At 44.3% G+C, this 20,964-nt stretch overlaps 1 protein-coding gene across 11 annotated transcripts in view; it reads left to right on the top strand.

Annotated features, from left to right (window-relative positions):
• Positions 1-20,964, top strand: part of AKAP9 (A-kinase anchoring protein 9) — a 359,842-nt gene that overhangs the window by 203,478 nt on the left and 135,400 nt on the right. For all 11 annotated transcript variants that reach the window (XM_040352376.1, XM_040352374.1, XM_040352375.1 and 8 more), the window contains one exon: positions 1,072-1,289. In XM_040352376.1, the coding sequence (XP_040208310.1) occupies positions 1,072-1,289 (218 nt within the window). The remainder of the gene's footprint in view (positions 1-1,071; positions 1,290-20,964) is intronic.

Genomic DNA, 20,964 nt, shown 5'->3' with positions numbered 1-20,964 from the left:
TGTACCCCACTTAGTATAACTTTGTGTACCTGCTGTTTATGTTTTATACATCTTTTTCAATAAAAAGCAATTCTGTCAGTAAAATAAATAAATAAAAGGTATTGAAATAAAAAAATAAAAAAAAATAAGAAATTTGCGCATGCGGTATACAAGTTGCTGTATATGGGAAAGCACAGACGGATCCTTGGCATTGGCTGCCATATGTCAAAAAATGTCTACCTACAGCTGCTGGCTGTCATGCTTGTATGAAATCACATCCTAAATAGGCATCAGATCCACAGCTATGGATCTATATATATCAAATACAAATTCTGCTGTTGTATGAATTGTTTTCTTGCTCTTACATGACGTCCTCAGTTTTCTTTCGACAGCAAAAAAAATTGTTATTTTATCTATCCGTGCTTCCTTAGCACAGTTGCTGTTAATTGGCACAGCCCAGTTTATACATACTGATTAGGTGCAAAGAGGATATACCATCCCATCACTGAATTAGGGACCTGCTTATAAACATGGCTAATAATTGCTTTGTGTTTTGCTGGACTTCATTTGAATTTGCCTTTTTCAGTTTATTTTTTAAATCATTAATTGAGTCATTTGTGATCTTTGGAGTTGCACTTAAAATGGTTCTAAAGCCTCAAGGTTTTTAATCTTTATGCATTCTATGCATTAAAGTAAGAAACATTCTGTGCTGCAGGATAGTGTGATTTCCCTTGTCATGCAATTCTCAAGTCCCATCAGAAATCGCAGCAGTGTGAACCAGCACTTTATCAATGTTTTGTGATGAGTAGGCCACTAGGTGGCAGTGTTCCATTGTTTTCTGAAAGTAAAGGCGCAGGACACCAAAACCCTTTTTAGATCAGTGCATCTTTTGGCCAATCATTGGACAGAATAAAAGGCTTGTTACTAGAAGCAAACCGATATTCGTATGGGCACACTTGTATAATAATAAATGTTGTAGAATATCATAAATGCCTCATCCATGTTAAAGAGACTGTAGTGCTGTTCTGCAAAAAGCATTAAAAAATTCATAGATGTGAACTGAGCCTAAGTGTGTTGCTGTTCTCTTTTTAGATGCTGATGGTGCAGAGGCCTGTAGTGGGTTGAAGGATGAGGTCCTTTGGTCAGAAGACACTGAGGAAGATCTGGATGTCCCCTTGGAGCTGACGGAAGCAGACTTTCCCGGGACAGGTTTCGGCCCAGAAGAGGAAGCTCAGGTGTTGAATATCAGTGGGCGACTTCAGTCTGCTGTAGAGAAACTCCTCGAGGCCATCAATGAGACCAGCAATCAGGTAATTTTTTTTATTTTTATTAATAAAGGCAATATATACATAACACTATGCACTCCCTTTAAAGGAAATTCTGCTTAGAGAAATATGGAAGATACAATTCTGCGCCTTATATTATATAGTTGGTTGGCTGACATGTCAATCCAGTGGCTTCATTACTGACCAGCATTTAATTTTACTGTTTGATCAGTGAATTAGAAAGTATTGAAGTTGGGCAGTTAGAATGATTTCCAGAAAAGCAGCATGTTCAAAATTAAGTCCTCAGTGAAAGTCCCTGTCTTTTGTATAGGACAGGTTGTCTTTAAATTGATTCAGTCAGTATAGGAGACGGGTCCCTAGGGGTGCACATGATCAATAAGCTCTCCTAGTCATTGCTTTGCTTTAATGCCAGGCTTTTCTGAAGGTGCAAAGCTCAGACCCATTGAGGTTCTTGCACTTAACCAGATAATGAAGATGTTAAGAAACCAGGTGGGGGGTTCTGGGTTACACACACCAAAATCAAACTTTTGCACTTTCTATGGAAGTTTTTACTTACATTGGCCCAGATTCAGTAAGATTTGCGCATAAATTACGGAGGCACAGGGCAACGATTTTGCCCTGCGCCCCCGCAAATTTGCACCGCTGCCCTCGATTCACGGAGCAGTAGCTCCGTAAATTGCGAGGGCGCGCCGGCAAAATTGCCTGGCGTAAGCGTGCAATTTAAATGATCCCGCAGGGGGCGGGAATCATTTAAATTAGGCGCAATCGCGCGCCGATCGTAAAGCGCATGCGCCGTCGGGAAACTTTCCGCAAGGACGTCATTTGCTTCAAAGTGAACGTGAATGGCGTCCAGCGCCATTCACGAATCACTTACGCAAACAACGTGAAATTCAAATTTCGCGACGCGGGAACGGCGGGTATACTTTAGCATTGGCTGCCCCTACTATTAGAAGGGGCAGCCTTACGCTAAACACACCGTACGGAAACAACATAACTTGCGTACGCAGGGCTCGCGCAACATTGTGAATCGGTGTTAGTATGCAATTTGCATACTATACACTGAGCACAATGGGAGCCCCAACTAGCGGTCATCCCAAGAATGCAGCCTAAAATCTGCGTGACATAAGAGCCTTATGCCACGCAGATTTTAGGCTGCAGTCGGCGTTACGGTGTTCCTGAATCAGGAGCATTCGTAACGCCGGCGCAAGCAAGCAATTGCGCTGCGTAACTATGGTTATGCAGGCGCAATTGCTCTCTGAATCCGGGCCTCTGACTAAAGATCTTGATGAGGTTACCACCCAGAGTACTACCACTGCAACTCCTATTCACATGACCTTGAAGTTCCTTCTAAAGAAAGACAGTGCAGTGTCTATAAGTATCCAGTATCTGGTTATTGTGATAGTGCAGAATGATACATATCAAGGGCGACTTGGAGTGGGGTGGGGAGGGGTCTGCCATAGATTTATCGAATCTTAGTATGTTCAGCAGGGATCGGCCAAGACTCAGCTCATCTATGGGCAGGCCTGTTATACTGAACATATGTATAGGGATTGAAAAATTGACTCTTCACCAGTAATAAAATCAAAAAATATTTATTATGACAAAATTTACATACAAATCCATAAAAACACAATAAAACTACTGAGACCAGTGTAGTTGGTATCTGACCACCCCAGCTCTGACAGCTGAACCAGGGCCGGCTGGCGGGCGGGCAAAAAACCCTAGTGCCCGACAGAATTGAGACCGGTGAGCATAACGAGTAGAAGCTCAACATGTTTCGTGATACTTCGCTTCTTCAGGAGCTCATTCATTTATTCTAAATGAATAAGAAAACAGTAAATTGTAAGCGAAAGCATTTTACAGCAAATATCATGTAATTTACATTGTGTGCCAAAGCATGTATAAAGATATATCAAAACTGTGCTTGAGATCTAAAGATTAGATGCCAGCATGCATGACAGGCCAAGGAAAGATGTGGGGAAACACCCAGTATTGCGAACATGTTGCATGTTCTACCCTAATAACGGGTTGAACATGTTACATGCTCCCAAAGGTGAACTTGTCCTTTAACTATTGCCACTGACACCTATGCTAGTCATTATCCTTGCATCCACTCGCACCAATGTGGAGATGGTTATTGCGATCACTGACACCAATGTTTTTTTTTTTTTTTTTAATTGCACTCACTGGGTCGGGTTCAGATACATTGGAGTATCTGTCGGCGCGGCGTAACGTATCTCAGATACGGTACGCCGCCGTAACTTAGGGTGCAAGTTCCGTATGCAGAAAGAACTTGCGCCCTTAGTTACGGCGGCGTAACGTATGTGTGTCCGCGTAAGCCCGCCTAATTCAAATGGGGATGATGTGGGCGTGTTTTATTCAAATTCACTGTGACCCCACGTTTTTGACGTATTTTACAAACGGCGCATGCGCCGTTCGTGAAAAAATCCCAGTGTGCATGCTAGAAATTACGCCGCAAGTCGTCATTGCTTTAGACGTGAACGTAACTTACGTACAGCCATATTCGCGAACGACTTACGCAAACAACGTAAAATTTTCAAAACTTGATGCGGGAACGACGTCCATACTTAACATTGGCTACGCCTCATATAGCAGGGGTAACTTTACACTGAAAAAAGCCTACCGTAAACGACGAAAAAAAATGCGCCGGGCGGACGTACGTTTCTGAATCAGCGTATCTACCTAATTGGCATATTCATTGCGTAAATATATGGAAGCGCCTCCTAGCGGCCAGCGTAAATATGCAGCCTAAGATGCAACGATTTAAGACACTTACGCCGGTCGGATCTTAGGGAAATCTATGCGTAACTGATTCTATGAATCAGTCGCATAGTTACGACCCCGCACACTCAGAGTTACGACGGCGTATCCGGAGATACGCCGTCGTATCTCCTTTCTGAATCCGGGCCAAGGACCCCAATGCTGGGGGTAATTTTTGCAATCACTGAATCTAATGCTGGGGATTATTATTGCGATCACTGACACCAATGTGGGTTTTTATTTTGCTGTCCATGACACTAATGCTGGAAAATATTATTGTGTCCACCAACACCAGTGATCACTCCCAGGTTCTCTTTAGCGTACATTGCCATGTGTTACAAATAATGCAACATAAATGTTTGGGTGCCGAGGTGCATTAAAACCTATTCATTTGGAATGGGCAGTCTAAGGTGACGCTGTGCAGTTTAGCACAGGAAATTGGTGACTATTGCACAACCCCCTGGAAGTATCACTGGCCGCACTTGAGGCTCTCTATTATTTTTTTAGGTGGGATACCGCTGGCCTAACTCTTCCCATCTTCTATTCAAAAGTTCAATATAAAAATAAAAAAATGCTACTCCTTAAGACCTGCCTATATTACAATTTGGTGGAAAATTTTAAATGCAAACATTTATTATCCAAATGCTATCTAAATTTATCATTTTATCAAGCTTTTTTTGTTTTGTTTTTTTACTTCTTTACCTTTAAGCTGTCCTTGAAGTTCAGCTTTCAGACGTGTACATTAACTATAGTTTCCATTGAATGCTTCACTTGCATTTGAAGTAAGGATGATTTAATCCATTCTTTGGTTCATTACCCTCTCTGGGCATCTAACCAAACTTGGCTGTAGCTGGATTTAGTTGTGTATGGATACAATTATAACTCTGAGGGGTGGGGGTGCCTACAGACTGCAGTAAAGTATATCTGCAAAGATTTTACCATAACCCTTCACTCTAACATTTACTGAAACATGTGTCATTGTTCCCTGTGATTATAATAATTATTTTCTGTTGACTTTGTATTGGTCTGCGGCTTTACAATATGTGTTTACACGTCACATAACTTATTGTCTTCCTTGGCACCGTGTTCCAATAATATTAATAGCATGGACGGATGCCAGGATAGTCTATATGAAAAGAAGGTTGTTCTTGGCAGAACATGGAAATGAATACAGCTTTGCTGATGGAAAACTAGGCTCTTGTGTCACTTTAAGGTGTGGCTTCATTGGGACCAGTGTTCAAAAGATTGATACACAGCCTTTTTCATTATTATTATTGTTAGTGTACAGGATTTATATAGCGCCAACAGTTTGCACAGCGTTTTACTACATGAGGGAAGACTGTACAGTTACAATATAATTCAAAACAGAAGGAATCAGAGGGCCCTGCTTGTTGGAGCTTACAATCTAGAAGGCAGAGTCAGGTGATACAAAAGGTAATAGCTGTGGGGGATAATCTGATGAAGAAAATGAAAATACAGTTGTTAAGTGTGGGTAGGATAGGCTTCTCTGAAGAGAAGAGTTTTTTCATGGATTGCCTAAAAGCAAACAGAGTAGGAGATAGTTTGACAGATTGGGGTAGAGAGTTCCATAAGATGAGGTGAGGCTTGGGAAAAGTCCTGAATGCGAGCACAGAGGAGGTGACAAGGTAACTAGAGAGCAGGAGGTCTTGGGTGAAACATAGAGATCGATTTGGGTGGTATTTTGAGACTAGGTAAGTGATGTAGCTGGGGGCTGAGTTGTGAATGACTTTATAAGTCGTTTGTATTTTGAATTAAAATTGTTGGGTGAAGCCAGTGGAGGGATTGACAGAGAGAAGTAGCAGTTACTGAACAGTTGGTAAGGTGTATGAGTCTGGCAGCAGCATTCATGATGGACTGAGGTGGGATAGGCTATGTAAGGGTAATTCCATGAGAAGGGAGTTGCAGTAGTCGTGGCGAGAGACGACCAGTTAGTGAATTAGGCTTTGTGGTATAATTTGTTAGAAAGGGGCGTATTCTGAAACTACTACGGAGGTTGAGGCGGCAAGATTTGGACAGTGATCGGACGTGGGGTCGAAAGGAGAGTTAAGGGTCCAGGATAACACCTAGAACCTTGGCTTGCAGGGACGGGTTGGTAGTTGTGTTATTGATATTGACAGAGAAATCGGGGGAAAGGGCACGTGGAGGAGGAAAAATGTATGAGATTTTGGTTTTGGATAGATTGAGTTTGAGGAAGTGGTGTGACATCTAGGCTGATTATGTCTGATAGTAAATTGGTGGTATTTGAGGAGACGGAGGGAGTGAGCTGAGGGGTAGAGAAATAGATTTGGGTGTCCTCAGCATAGAAATGGTATTGGAAGCAATGGGGGGCCATCAGCTGACCCAGGGAGGAGCAGTAGATAGAGACTAGGGGCCAGATCCACAGCCAGGCGGCGCAACTTAACTTTTCCCATTTAAGTTACACCGCCGCAAATTTCCCAAGTTAGTGCCCAATCCACAAAGCACTTACCTGGAAATTTGCAGCGGTGTAACTTAAATCCGTCCGGCGCAAGGCGTGCCCAATCTAATGGGGCGAGTCCCATTTAAATTAGGCGCGCTCCCGTGCCAGATGTACTGCGCATGCTCCCGACGTGCTTTGCGCGAAATTACGTTGCGCTGAGTTTTGTGAATCGCGCCGGGTAAAAAAAGTTGCGTCGGGAAAAAAAGAGATGCGGCGGAAATTTTTTTAAAAAAAAAAATGTTGACAGCGTCGCGGGAAAGAAGGGTCTACTTTTACATGGTGTACTAACTTTACACTTTGTAAAAGTAGCCCTAATTTTGCGTTTGCAAACTTACAGCTTACGGAGACTTCACGAAGGGAAGTGCTAATTTGCATATCCGACGCGGAATTTCGACGAGAAATGCCCCCAGCGGCGGCCGAGGTACTGCATCCTAAGATCCGACAGTGTAAAACTATTACACCTGCCGGATCTTAGGAATATCTATGCGTAACTGATTCTGTGAATCAGTCGCATAGATGGAAACAGGGATACGACGGCGTATCAGTAGATACGCCGGCGTATCCCTTTTGTGGATCTGGCCCTAGGAGAGGTCCAAGAACAGAACCTTCGGGGAGCCCAACAGACAAAGGAAGAGGAGAGGAGGAAGTAGAATTGTAAGTAACGCTAAAGATGCAGTTGGATAAGTAGAATGAGGGGTGGTTCATTGTGTCAAAGGCAGCAGAAGAGGTCCAGGAGTACAGAATAGTGTTCATTGGATTTAGCTGTTGGCAGAGTATTTGTGAGTTTTAGGAGAACAGTCTCCGTGGATTGTTGAGGTCAGAATCCAGACTAAAGGGGATCAAGAAGATTATTTTCAGTGAGGCGATTTCCTAGTCAGTTGTAGACCTTCAGACATTTTCAATGAGTTTGGATAAAAATGGGAGCAGGAAGATGAGGCATAGGTTGTTAAGATTGGTGGGGTCAAGTGAGTGGTTTTTAAGTATAGGGGTGACTAGTGCATGTTTTTGAGAAATGGGAGAGATTAAAGATGTGCATTAGAGCATGTAGATCGGGGACAGGGGGTTGGGTGGACGTTGGCAACCTCGTCTGTAGTGGCGGGGTTGAATGAAGGAAGTAGGGATTGTACCTGTGAACATGGAGTGTTAAGTGGGGGAAGATATCTGTACAGTGGAGATCCCGTCACGAATTGTATCAATCTTATGTTTGAAGTGATTGGCGATTACCTGGGCAGTAAGGGCCATTGTTCATAAGATTGATATTAGTGCATAGCCTTTCTCATCTTTTTTTTACCCTAAAGGAACCCTTTAAATAATGTTCAGATGTTGGGTAATCCCTTCTAATGCCTCGTACACACGACCAGTTTTTCCATCAGGAAAACTGCCATGACAGCTTTTGGCTGGGAAAACTGGCCGTGTGTATGCTCCATGGCAGTTTTCCCGACAGGAAAACCACCAGGAATCCTTCCAGGAAAAAGGAGAACATGTTCTTTTTCCTGCCGTGATTCCCGGCGGTCTTTTCCCAGGCAGTTTCACTATGGGAAACACTGTGGTGGAGCATACACACGGCCGGAATTCCCGGCAAAAGCTCTCACCGCAGTTTTCCCAACGGGAAAACCTCTGGTGTGTACACGGGGAAAGTTACTGAGCAGATTCTCATTTTTGCCCCCCCGGGATTCACGGCAGACTTTTTACTGCCAGGAATCCTGGTCGTGTGTACAGGGCTTAAAACTGATTTATTGGGGATTAGTGTGAAAATTCTCCTTTCTTTGGTGGTCAATGAGAAGAATGGCCCCCTTAAAGCGATGCAGTGGCGTATCACAAAAAAATCGCCCGGTCAAGAAGTGGGTAAATCCTTCCGGGGCTGAAGTGGTTAACAAAGCGTGTTAATGTTTTCCATACCTTGTTTGTATATACGTGTATTTGAGGGCAGGTATATTTGCATAATACATATATGGACTCTGCTTCCAGCCTAAAGTAGAAGAAAAGGCAACATCTAAATGACAGGATCACCAGGTAATATTTCTAAAATGACTAAAGCCGATGGACTGTTAAAAAAAAAAAATAGACCAACATTCGGCCCGTGTGTATGTCGGTCTGTTCGGCCTGCTTCTGTCAGCCGTGCATGCTGGAAAACCAGCATCTGACCGACTCCCAATCAGTGCTCTCAGCCAATGGCAGAGTGTTCTGGCAGGGGAGCGCCCCCTGTCAGAACACAACAGTTCAGTGAGGGAGATCGCTAAACTAACCTTACACAAAAGAGAGCGCTAAGCCACCCTGGTGTAACTCGGATTTAATTTGGTAAAGTTAAAAACGCTACAATGGTCAACCTCGCATTGTGTGAAGATGGATACAGCATAAGGATTCCACTGTGTCCGCACTCCTAAAACCACCTCAAGATCCCGACAGGGGAAGGGGGAACCGTGGACGTTGAACCTAGCTGCCTAATCCTGGCAGCACTTCTGAGGCTATCCACCATAACGCTCGATGTGCAGATCCTAATGCGCATGCGCCTGGTCCAGCCGGCACTGCTCTCCGAGGACACACGAACCCACGCGAGGATACATGGGGGAAGAGAGTGAGGACCTTGCATGGTTAGTACAGCGGCTCCGACCGGAACTGACAGGTTTTTTTTCGTGCAACCTGCCGGGTTGCATGAAAAAAACAATAGTGTGTACCTGGCTTTAGGCTTGGAGGATAGTCTGATCTGCATATATTTGGTGTACTTTGTGTAGGAATGTTTGATTGTTGCCTGGAGAGACACGACAATGGTGCTGCATACAGTGACTGCACGTTGTTGCTCCCGCCTCTCAGTGGCCATCTGCCGCGATGGAAAACATACAGTAATCCATTCCCCATCTATAGTTATCAGCACAACATTAGGCAATGATGCTAATCAAGTTCTATGATCTACAGATCGCCAATAAAAAAAAACATTTACAAATCTGTATATGAAATACTCTATATAAATGAATGGAACGGCAAGCAAGTCAATGCATGAAATGGCTTGCGGGTAAATATTGCTGTAATAACTGAAAATCAGTACGGCAAAAACGTTATAGTTTATTTTCTCTTAAAGGCAGTCATATTTCTCTGCTGTCCCATTGTTATGAGTTAATTAGATGCCATTAAAGCTATAATTTGCTTCTAGATAATTAAGGGTGTATATGCACATTAAAGGATTTGAGGAAAATCACTGTCAGATTATACCACATCCTTCTATCTTGTGCCTTGAAACTCCCTTAGAGGTGCATCTGCAATGCAAATCGACTGGTCGCTCCAGCTCTATAATCTGTAGTTGTTAGGGGGGTCACAAGACCCAGTTTAGCAGAGGTCTGGAGAGTGTAAACCATTAGTGCCTTCCTGGTAACTGAATGGTTGATTGTCGTAGCCAGCAGCCATAACAGTGTAACAAGCAAAGATATTACCTGACTTTGCTAATACCTTAATGATTAGTTGGCAGAAGTCCACCATGTCATCTACCTTGCCTTCCTGCTAGAGAGGGAAGATCTACACTTACTGTTTTTAACTAGTAAAGACAAGGATGAGCACCTCCAAGGAGCAGGTGTGATTGATGTACATGCAAGTATGCACTGTAAGTCTGCTGGAGCCAGGGTTAAATTAAAGGTCCTGGCAGCTGAACACTGCTACTCGCAACTGATGATCAGTGTCATATGACGGTGGTCATCTAAGAAAATAGTAATGCATACAGATATACACTTGTTCACTAGGAATGCACCAATACATTGGCCGCCAAAATAGGGTTATCAGTGTTTTGCTGATAGCGGCATGCTGCCTTCCATTCACTTTGCTGCAAAATCAGGGTCCCATCGACTTTAATGCAAAAACACCCCCTATTGACTTCATTGCCAAATCATGTCCCATTGATTTCAATGCAAAATCGCATCCTGTTGACTTAAAGTTTCTACCATGAAATCCAGCATACTAGCGTGAGCTACAGTATGCTTTTATTTTATTTTTTTGCGCCGTACTCAGTTTAATCCCGTAGTTAAGTTTCAGATTCCCCGCGGGGAGTAGGCGTTCCTATGCAGAGGGGAACATGATTGACGGCCGGCTATGGCGCGTCACGCTTCCCGAAAATAGCCGGAGTAGGACTCGGCTCTTCAAGGCGCTATACGGCGCCTGCGCACAGACTAGAAGCTGACTGTGCAGGAGCCGTGAAGAGCCAAGTCCTATTTCTGCTTTTTTCTGGAAGCGTGACGCGCCATAGCCGGCCGTCAATCATGTTCCCCTCTGCACAGGAACGCCTACTCCTCGCGGGGAGTCTGAAACTTAACTACGGGATTAAACTGGGATTAAACGGCGCAAAAAAATAAAATGAAGGCATACTGTAGCTCGCGCTAGTTTCCGGCATGGCATGGTATTTTTTTTTTTTTTAGGGTGAACACCCGCTTTACATGTAAAAACAATGAAATAACTCCTCTTATTATTATTGTAGTTACTTACAGGATTTATATAACTCCAACAGTTTACTTAGCGTGTTACAAATAAAAAAATGACCATACAATTACAATACAGTTCAATACAGAAGGAATAGAAGAACCCTGCTTGTGGTTTACAGTCTAAAGGGAAGGGGATGTTGTACAAAAGGTAATAGCTGCAGGTCATGATCTGATGGAGGTGACTCGGTACAGTTCTTAGGTGGAGGTGAAGTAGGCTTCCCTGAATAAATGAGTTTTCAGGGATCGCCTAAAGGTGGATAGGGTATAGGCTGATCGGACATACTGGAGCAGAGAGTTTCAGAGGATGGGAGAGGTTTTGGAGATGAGCATGGGATGAGGTAACAAGGGAGCTAGAGAGTACGAGGTCCTGGGAGCAGCGGAGGGGACGATTTGGGCGGTATCTGCAGATGAGGTTGGTGATGTAGATGGGGGCGATGTTGTGGATGGCCTTGTATGTTGTGGTTGGTATTTAGAATTTTATACGATGGGGTACGGTAAGCCAGTGAAGGGATTGCAGAGAGGGGCAGCAGTCACGGATCTGTTACTGAGGTGTATTAGACTAGCAGCAGCATTCATGATAGACTGAAGGAGGGATATTCTGTGTAAAGGAAGGCCAGCTAGGACAGAGTTGCAGTAGTCAAGGCAGGAAATAACCAAGGAATGAATAAGTTGTTTTGTAGTGTCGTAAGTTGGGAAGGGGCAATTTCTGGAGATGTTGTGGAGGTTAAGGCAGCAAGATTTAGCCAGTGATTGGATGTGGGAGCTGAAAGAGAGGTCAGAGTCAAGAATTACACCCAGCACCCTGGCATGTGTGGAGGGACCAATGGTTGTGCTGTTGATCTCACTGGTAAAGTCATGGGCAGGGGATCGGGGAGGAGAAAATATTGACTTCAATCCAAAATCACAGGCTTCAGACTTCACAGGCTTCAGGAACAGCCCAGGTTTTGGGGACCCCCTGGCAAATCCTCATTTGACCCCCAAGGGGGTCCCGACCCCCAGGTTGAGAACCACTGGTTTAAATGGAACCCATACCCTTTTGGGATTTACGTTCCACTTTAAGGGCTTATTTACACAGGCAGTCCTGGGGCAGTAATAACTGGCGGCTGAACCATTGTCAAGTTAATGAGGATGTGTCGCCACTTCCCTGAAACCATGTGCAGCGCATGAAATTGCGGCTTGTGGAGGTTGAAGTTTTGAAGGTTACAGCAGGTTGTGGGTGAAGGTTCCGATGCTCCATCCAACTGCTGCTCACACAGGTACATGCTGTTGGCTCAAATGTGTACATAAGTTTTCTAAACAACTAGTGTAGGCTTGTGTCCTGTTGTGAAGCATCGGAGCGAGACACACGTAGCGTTTGTAAGTCTTAGTGGATTAACAATAAGTAACCAGGCAGTGTACTCTACCTTCAACAACCAGAGCGTCAAGTTGGGCACCGGCTTTAATGACTTAGCCATATCCATACACATGAAATGCTTGCTGTGTCTAAGAGCACCTTGCATTTCCTTTGGACCCGCCAATTATTCCACCCGGCGAGTGGGTTGGGAGGTTGCCAATTGGCTAAAAAAAATTCCCCCAAGTGGAGGAATAGCATTGGATGTACAGTATGTCCTTATCCCACAGAGATGAAACTACCATCTTATGTGTGCCGCCACTATAGAAGAGATCTGTTTATTTTCTAAGATGCTTGTAGAAATCATTTTCTCCCATCTTATAGGCTTCATACACCTGCCTCAGGCTGTCACCTTATATTTGCTGTGTAATCTGAGCTCTGGTTAATAAAACATTATGGTGCATTTCATCAGCTGTATGAGACGTACTGTACTGTTCCCACAGTGACACACCAGTCTGCTTCTTGTGGCTATTGTGAGTGATGCTAGAAGTATGAGCCTTTCTCACCATAACAAACAGGCCTATTATAGATTTCAGAGGTCATTGCATCATTAAGAAAGGAGATCGCTTAAAGTGATTTTAAAGTCTTGTTTGTTATTTTTATTAAAAAAATTGTTGTACTTACCTGCTCTGTTGCAGTGGATTTGCACAGAGCAGCCCGGATCCTCCTCTTCTCGGGTCCCTCTTCTGCTCTCCTTGCCCCCACAGCAAACAGCTTGCTATGGGGGCACCAAGCCTAGTCACAGCTCCCTGTGTCCATTTAGACACAGAGCTGTGGCCCGGCCCCACCCCCTCTCTTTCCTGATTGGCTGACTGACTTTGACAGCAGCAGGAGCCAATGGTGCCACTGCTGTGTCTCAGCCACCGGAGGGTAAGTCTCGGGCGACTGAGACATTCGTGGGCATCGCTGGACAGAGATAGGGCTCCAGTAAGTATTGGGGGGGAACTGCTGCACACAGCATACTAATGCATAGAATGTTCTAAGATAAAGAAAAAACTTCTGCCTTTACAACTCCTTTAAGCCGGCCATACATTAATTTCATTTAAATTCGGCTGGTTCATCAGGGACCGGACAAATTTCATGATCCATGTATGGGCACCCTGGAAGGCTCTCCCCCCAACAGAGCACAATAGTGCAGCAGGGAGGGATTCCCCAATTAACTCTGACTGCGTTGATGGGGGGAATTAAGCTATTTTTTTTTCTCTTCCACCCGTGGTAGAAGGAAAAATGTATTTATTTTCTATGGCCTGCCTTAAGCCCCTTCCACACAGGGCGGATCCGCTTGCAGCGACCTGCCATCTCAGCGGGAGATCTCTCCATTGATCTCCACTGAGCCAGCGGATGACAGGTCCCTCTCTGCTCACTGAGCGGGTAGGGGCTTGTCGAGCTCCCGCTGTCTCCTATGGAGAGATCTGATAAAACTTACAGCATGTCGGTTTTCATCAGATCTCATCCGATCCGCCATTGACGGATGGCGACATATCGCCATCCGTCTGATTTTATCGGATGTCAGCGCTGACATCCGACGCTCCATAGGGAAGCATGGAGCGACCGTTCAGGTCCGCCGAAAAAACTAACAGGCGGACCTGAATGGTCCGGCAGTGTGAAAGGGGCCTTAGAGTGCTTCAGGTGCCCAGAGAGCAGAGGGAGACATTTTGATGGGTAATAAATGTGTGACTCGCTGTTACCAATTGATTCTTCCTTCCAGGTTCTAATGTGACCTGAAAAAAACACTGGGATCTTATTGCTAAAAAAACACAGAAGCTTTTCTTTCTTAAATTTTACATACCAGGAAACCAGTATTGTTTGCGCCATAAGCCTTGGCAGATTTGGTAGCTGAATCAGTAAGCTTGAAATTGGCTTGGTCTACAAATAGCTGCCTTCACTGTTGTCCGAGACTGGAATGCTTTAAAGGATTATGACAGGATAAGAGGCGTTATCTAACCTGTAAAAGGTATACAGTGAGGGAAAAAATTATTTGATCCCCTGCTGATTTTGTACGTTTGACCACTGACAAAGAAATGATCAGTCTAATTTTAATGGTCGGTTTATTTTAACAGTGAGAGAGCATAACATCAAAAATATCCAGAAAAACACATTTCAAAAAAGTTATAAATTGATTTGCATTTTGATGAGTGAAATAAGTATTTGATCCCCTAGAAATCAGCAAGGTTTCTGTCTGCCAGGTGTCATCTATACAGGTAACAAGCTGAGATTAGGAGCACTCTTTTAAAGGGAGTGCTCCTAAAAAAAAAAATGTACGTTATAAATACCAAGTCATCTTCTGCTGCAATACTCACCCTGTCTCTAGTGCTGCCCTTGAAGACTCTGCGATATGGAACCACTCCTCTCTCAGGTTAGTGATCTCTAGGATCACTTTCTGTGAGCTTAGGGTGTTAAGGGGGCCTGTATTTGGATTGCCCGGGACTCTGAGGAGAATGCTGAAGAGAGATTTGGGGCGTTATTTTATCATCATTCAGAAGAGAGAGGACCTGTGAACCGAATATACTTAGAAAACAAGGTATGTTTACCTATGTAAAATAAAATGGCCCTTTAACCACTTAACACCCCCCCCCCCCCCCCGGACCATATTGCTGGTCAAAGACCAGAGCACTTTTTGCGATTCGGCACTGCGTCGCTTTAACTGACAATTGCGCGGTCATGCAACGTGGCTCCCAAACAAAATTGGCACAAATAGAGCTTTCTTTTGGTGGTATTTGATCACATCTACGGTTTTTAGTTTTTGCGCTATAAACAAAAAGAAAGCGTCAATTTTGAAAAAAATGAATATTTTTTACTTTTTGCTATAATAAATATCCCCAAAAATATATAAAAAAAACATTTTTTTTCCTCAGTTTAGGCCGATACGTATTCTTCTACATATTTTTCATTTAAAAAAATCGCAATAATCGTTAATTGATTGGTTTGCGCAAAAGTTATAGCGTTTACAAAATAGGGGGTATTTTTATGGCATGTTTATTAATATTTTTGTTTTACTACTAATGGCGGCGATCAGCGATTTTTTTTCAAAACTGCGACATTATGGCGGACACTTTTGACACATTTTTGGGACCATTGGCATTTTTATAGCGATCGGTGCTATAAAAATGCATTGGATTACTATAAAAATGCCACTGGCAGTGAAGGGGTTAACACTAGGGGGCGGGGAAGGGGTTAAGTATGTCCCTGGGTGTGTTCTAACTGTAGGGGGAGTGGCCTCACTAGGGGAAATGACTGATCTTCTGTTCATACATTGTATGAACAGAAGATCAGCATTTCTCTCCCTGACAGGACCGGGAGCTGGGTGTTTACACACACGGCTCCCGGTCCCCGCTCTGTAACGAGCGATCGCGTGTGCCCGGCGGCAATCGCGCCAGCCGGGCACGCTCAAGGGAGACGGGGCGAGTGGGGGGCGCACGCGCACCCCTTGTGGCCGCGTCGAGAGCCGACGTATAGCTACGGGCTAGAACTGCGGCAGCTGGTCGGCAACCAGTTAATATGATTGGTTCTTGACATTCCTCTGATGTCTTCCATGATATACAAGGCAAATCAGTGGAATCCTTTGCAGCAGGGGTTTTAATTTTGGTAAGAGACGCTCTAATGCGCTTCCATTTCTGAAGGGATGCAGCGCAGCTTTTCTCATTATATAGGATTGCTCAGTTCGTTATAATGAAGTCAGTTTAAAAAAGGACGTAGTGAAACCAACTGCAATTTCTTCCGTATAGATGAAGAGGAATGAGCCTACAAAAAATGAAGCTAAAATCCTTACATATATAGTGGAGGGCAGAACAGGCAAAAAAGAAAATTACACATATAGTGCAGTCTGTTAGTAGCAATAACACGTCATTTCTTTTCTTTTCTTTTTTTTTTAAAGCCTCGTACACACGATCGGATTTCCATCGGACAAATCCGAGGAATTTTGTGCGAAGGGCATTGGCCGTGAACTTGGTATGCATACAGACGGCAGAACTTTTTCAGCCAACATACACAAAACTACGTGTTTTTTTTAGCTCTTTAGCGCCACCCTTTGGGTAGCTTCTGCTACTGTTGTGCTATGGTTAGCATTGGTTCGGAGCATGCATGTTTGTACTTTGGATTTTATTCCGATGGACTTGTGTATACACAATCGGATAATCCGACAAGACACATTTGTTGTTGGAAAATTTGTTGATGGAGCATACAATCCGACAAAACCCTGCCATCACACATTTGTTGTCGGAAATTCCGATCGTGTGTACGAGGCTTAAAGGGTTTGTGAAGGTACAATTTTTTTTTTTCCTAAATATCTTCCTTTACCTTAGTGCAGTCCTCCTTCACTTACCTCATCCTTCCATTTTGCTTTTAAATGTCCTTATTTCTTCTGAGAAATCCTCACTTCCTGTTCTTCTGTCTGTAACTCCACACAGTAATGCGAGGCTTTCTCCCTGGTGTGGAGTGTCGTGCTCGCCCCCTCCCTTGGACTACAGGAGAGTCAGGACACCCACTAACATACAGCTCCTTTCTCTATCTGCAACGTAGAGAGCATCCTGACTCTCCTGTAGTCCAAGGGAGGGGGGCGAGCACGACACTCCACACCAGGGAGAAAGCCTCTCATTACTGTGTGGAGTTACAGACAGAAGAACAGGAAGTGAGGATTTCTCAGAAGAAATGAGGACATTTAAAAGCAAAATGGAAGGATGAGGTAAGTGAAGGAGGACTGCACTAAGGTAAAGGAAGCTATTTAGGGAAAAAAATTAATTGTACCTTTACAACCCCTTTAGGAGTCACTCTTGTAATATAGTTTTCGTACTTGTTGATCAAGCCAATAGATCAGTTATTTTTCACTTCATATTACATGACGACAACACTGTTCAGTCTGCAGTGAAAGCACATGAGAGTTGTCACCCTGTGGACAGGGTAGTCTTGGAGGCCATTTACAACGGTGGCAGAAACAGTCCCTATGCACACAATGGGGGTTATTTACGAAAGGCAAATCTACTTTTCACTACAAGTACACCTGAAAGTGCACTTTGAAGTGCAGTCGCTGTAGATCTGAGGGGAAGATCTGAAACGAGGGGAAGCTCTGCTGATTTTATTATCCAATCATGTGCAAGCTAAAATGCTGTTGTTTGTTTTATTTTTATTGCATGTCCCCCTTCAATCTACAGCGACTGAACTTCCAAGTGCACTTGTAGCGCAAAGTGGATTTGCCTTTCCTAAATAACCCCCAATGTTTTCAAACAAACATAATTGTTCCCTGAGTAAATCAATGGCAGCTGCTGTTTGCATGTAACTTCATATCTGAGGGCTTATATGGGATTAAGGACCCTGACTGACCCTGTACGCAGACGGTGTCGCTGGTGACGCTGTTTCCAGCATCACCGGCGAGTGACTCTGCTTCCAGATGCAGCATATAGGCACATCTGAACACAGCACCCTATCCGCCCTCATTCGACTGTCTGATAGAAAAGCAGTATTATTAAAGGAGATAAAGGAACTTTTTTTTTTAAAGGGGTTGTAAAGGTACAATTTTTTTTTTCCTAAATAGCTTCCTTTACCTTAGTGCAGTCCTCCTTCACTTACCTCATCCTCATTTTGCTTTTAAATATCTTTATTTCTTCTGAGAAATCCTCACTTCCTGTTCTTCTGTCTGTAACTCCACACAGTAATGCGAGGCTTTCTCCCTGGTGTGGAGTGTTGTGCTCACCCCCTCCCTTGGACGTCAGGACACTCTCCTGCATTGCAGATAAAGGAGCCGTGTGTTAGTGGACGTCCTGGCTCTCCTGTAGTCTAAGGGAGGGGGCAAGCATGACACTCCACACCAGTGAGAAAGCCTTGCATTACTGTGTGGAGTTACAGACAGAAGAACAGGAAGTGAGGATTTCTCAGAAGAAATAAGGACATTTAAAAGCAGAATGGAAGGATGAGGTAAGTGAAGGAGGACTGCACTAAGGTAAAGGAAGCTATTTACGAAAAAAAATTGTACCTTTACAACCCCTTTAACCCCTTAACGCCCGCCGCACGAATATTTACGTCCGCACAATGGCACGGACAGGCAGAAGGACGTATATATACGTCCTTGCCTTTGCGCGGGTCGGGGGTCCGATCAGGACCCCCCCCGCGGCGGGCGGATTCCCTCGGGGAGCGATCCGGGACGACGCCGTGGCTATTCATTTATAGCCGCTCCGTCGCGATCGCTCCCCGGAGCTGAAGAACGGGGAGAGCCGTATGTAAACACGGCTTCCCCGTGGTTCACCGTGGCGGCGCATCGATCGTGTCATCCCCTTTATAGGGGAGACACAATTGATGACGTCAGACCTACAGCCACACCCCCCTACAGTTGTAAACACACACTAGGTGAAGCCTAAAACGTTCAGCGCCCCCTGTGGTTAACTCCCAAACTGCAACTGTCATTTTCACAATAAAGAATGCAATTTAAATGCATTTTTTGCTGTGAAAATGACAATGGTCCCAAAAATGTGTCAAAATTGTCCGAAGTGTCCGCCATAATGTCGCAGTCACGAAAAAAATCGCTGATCGCCGCCATTAGTAGTAAAAAAAAAAAAAATTAATAAAAATGCAATTAAAATATCCCCTATTTTGTAAACGCTAAAAATTTTGCGCACACCAATCGATAAACGCTTATTGCGATTTTTTTTTACCAAAAATAGGTAGAAGAATACGTATCGGCCTAAACTGAGGAAAAAAATAAATTTTTTATATATGTTTTTGGGGGATATTTATTACAGCAAAAAGTAAAAAGTATTGCATTTTTTTCAAAATTGTCGCTATATTTGTTTATAGCGCAAAAAATAAAAACCGCAGAGGTGATCAAATACCACCAAAAGAAAGCTCTATTTGTGGGGAAAAAAGGACGTCAATTTTGTTTGGGAGCCACGTCGCACGAGCGCGCAATTGTCTGTTAAAGCGACGCAGTGCCGAATTGTAAAAACGCCTTTGGGCTTAAGTGGTTAAGCTGTATGAATAAGCACTTCTGCCAGTGTAATATGGTTTGTTACAACCGCTGCTTTTTGTGACTGATCTACAGGCAGGATCTAAAAATAATAAAACTACCGTATATACTAGGGAGGACTATTATAGATTAGATTATTATAGATAATAAAACTATATAACGGGGACTATTATAGATTTGATTATTATAATCTAATCTATAATAGTCCTCCATTATATAGTTTTATTATCTATAATAATCTAATCCATAATGGTCCCCCATTATATCGTTTTATTATTATAGATAATAAAACTATATAATGGTGGGGGGGGGGGGGGGGTTCTGTGTTGGTGACGGACTACATCATAAATGTAATTTAAAGTGGAAGCAAACCCTTTTTTGGCACTTGTACCCACAGGTAGGCCTTTAATAAGACTTGCCCGTAGGTACAGTGATTATCTCCTAAACCTGCACGGCTTAGGATATATTCACACTGCATGCAGCCGGTGACATCACTGGTGCATGCGCTCTATAGGGACGGGATACCCATGCTGTTTCTTCAGAGCTCCATGACGTATGCGCAGGAGTGATGTCATCGTAGTGCGGCCAATCAGACAGCCGGAGGACGCGAACCCGGAAGGAAGGCTGAGTGAAGATGGAAACGCCTTCAGGAGCTGGTCGGAAAGAGCGGGCACTGTTGGGGCAAGTTTACACTAGCATTGTTCTCTGAAGAGCGTTCTGCATCCACAGAGCATTTGATACAACGCCTCCTCACCGTCTGCTTTACCCCCTTGAATCCTGTACTAGTGCGCCACAACCACATGCATTGCCTGCAGTTGAATTTTGTTTATTGGGTCGCAATCAGCAGGTAGTACTGCCCACTGAATGCGAAAGCAGGGATCATTTTTTAAAAAACCCCCTTCATCCGCTTGGATTTTTTTTTTTTTAAGTGTATTTTGTGCGTGTACTCGAGAGAGGAGCCGGACTGCAGGAGTTGGGAGTAGGCAGGCCTCCCCCAGAGGCAATCTGCCACCTTTCTCCATGCCCCGGGTGGCAATGGCGGGTGTGTGAGGGAGTCCTCCCACACAGCCCGCCCTACCTGCTCCGCTTTGAAGCCCAACGGGACAGAGGGACTCCCTATAAGGGAGTGAGAGGATCCAGCCCGCTCAACCAGCCCCGTTAGTCCATGCACGCGTGGTCAAAGTGCGTGCATGTTAACCCAATTTCGAGTGCGTGTAAGTGTGGTGGTTTTTGTGGGAGGGGGGTGGGCGTACTAAGCGCAGGCTTGCCTCGCATAGCACACCCACCGGGAGCCGGGCTGAGACCACCAAACTCAATTCACATGTAGCTGAGACCGGGATCCGAACCCCTAGCTGCAGAGGTGAATGGCTTGTCAGCGCAGTGCCAATCGCGTTGAGCCACCGCAGCTCCATCCAGAGAGCATTTGATACAACGCCTCCTCACCGTCTGCTTCACCCCCTTGAATCCTGTACTAGTGCGCCACAACTACGTGCATTGCCTGCAGTTGAATTTTGTTTATTGGGTCGCAATCAGCAGGTAGTACTGCCCACTGAATGCGAAAGCAGGGATCATTTTTGCCTCGCAGCATATGCACATACTCCTCTGCTGCCTACGGGAGTAGTTGGCGAGCAGTAAAA

The sequence above is a fragment of the Rana temporaria genome, chromosome 5, assembly GCF_905171775.1.
Source record: "Rana temporaria chromosome 5, aRanTem1.1, whole genome shotgun sequence".
NCBI lineage: Eukaryota > Metazoa > Chordata > Amphibia > Anura > Ranidae > Rana > Rana temporaria.
Note: the sequence above shows the minus strand (reverse complement) of the source record. Positions and strands in the feature narration are given on the sequence as shown.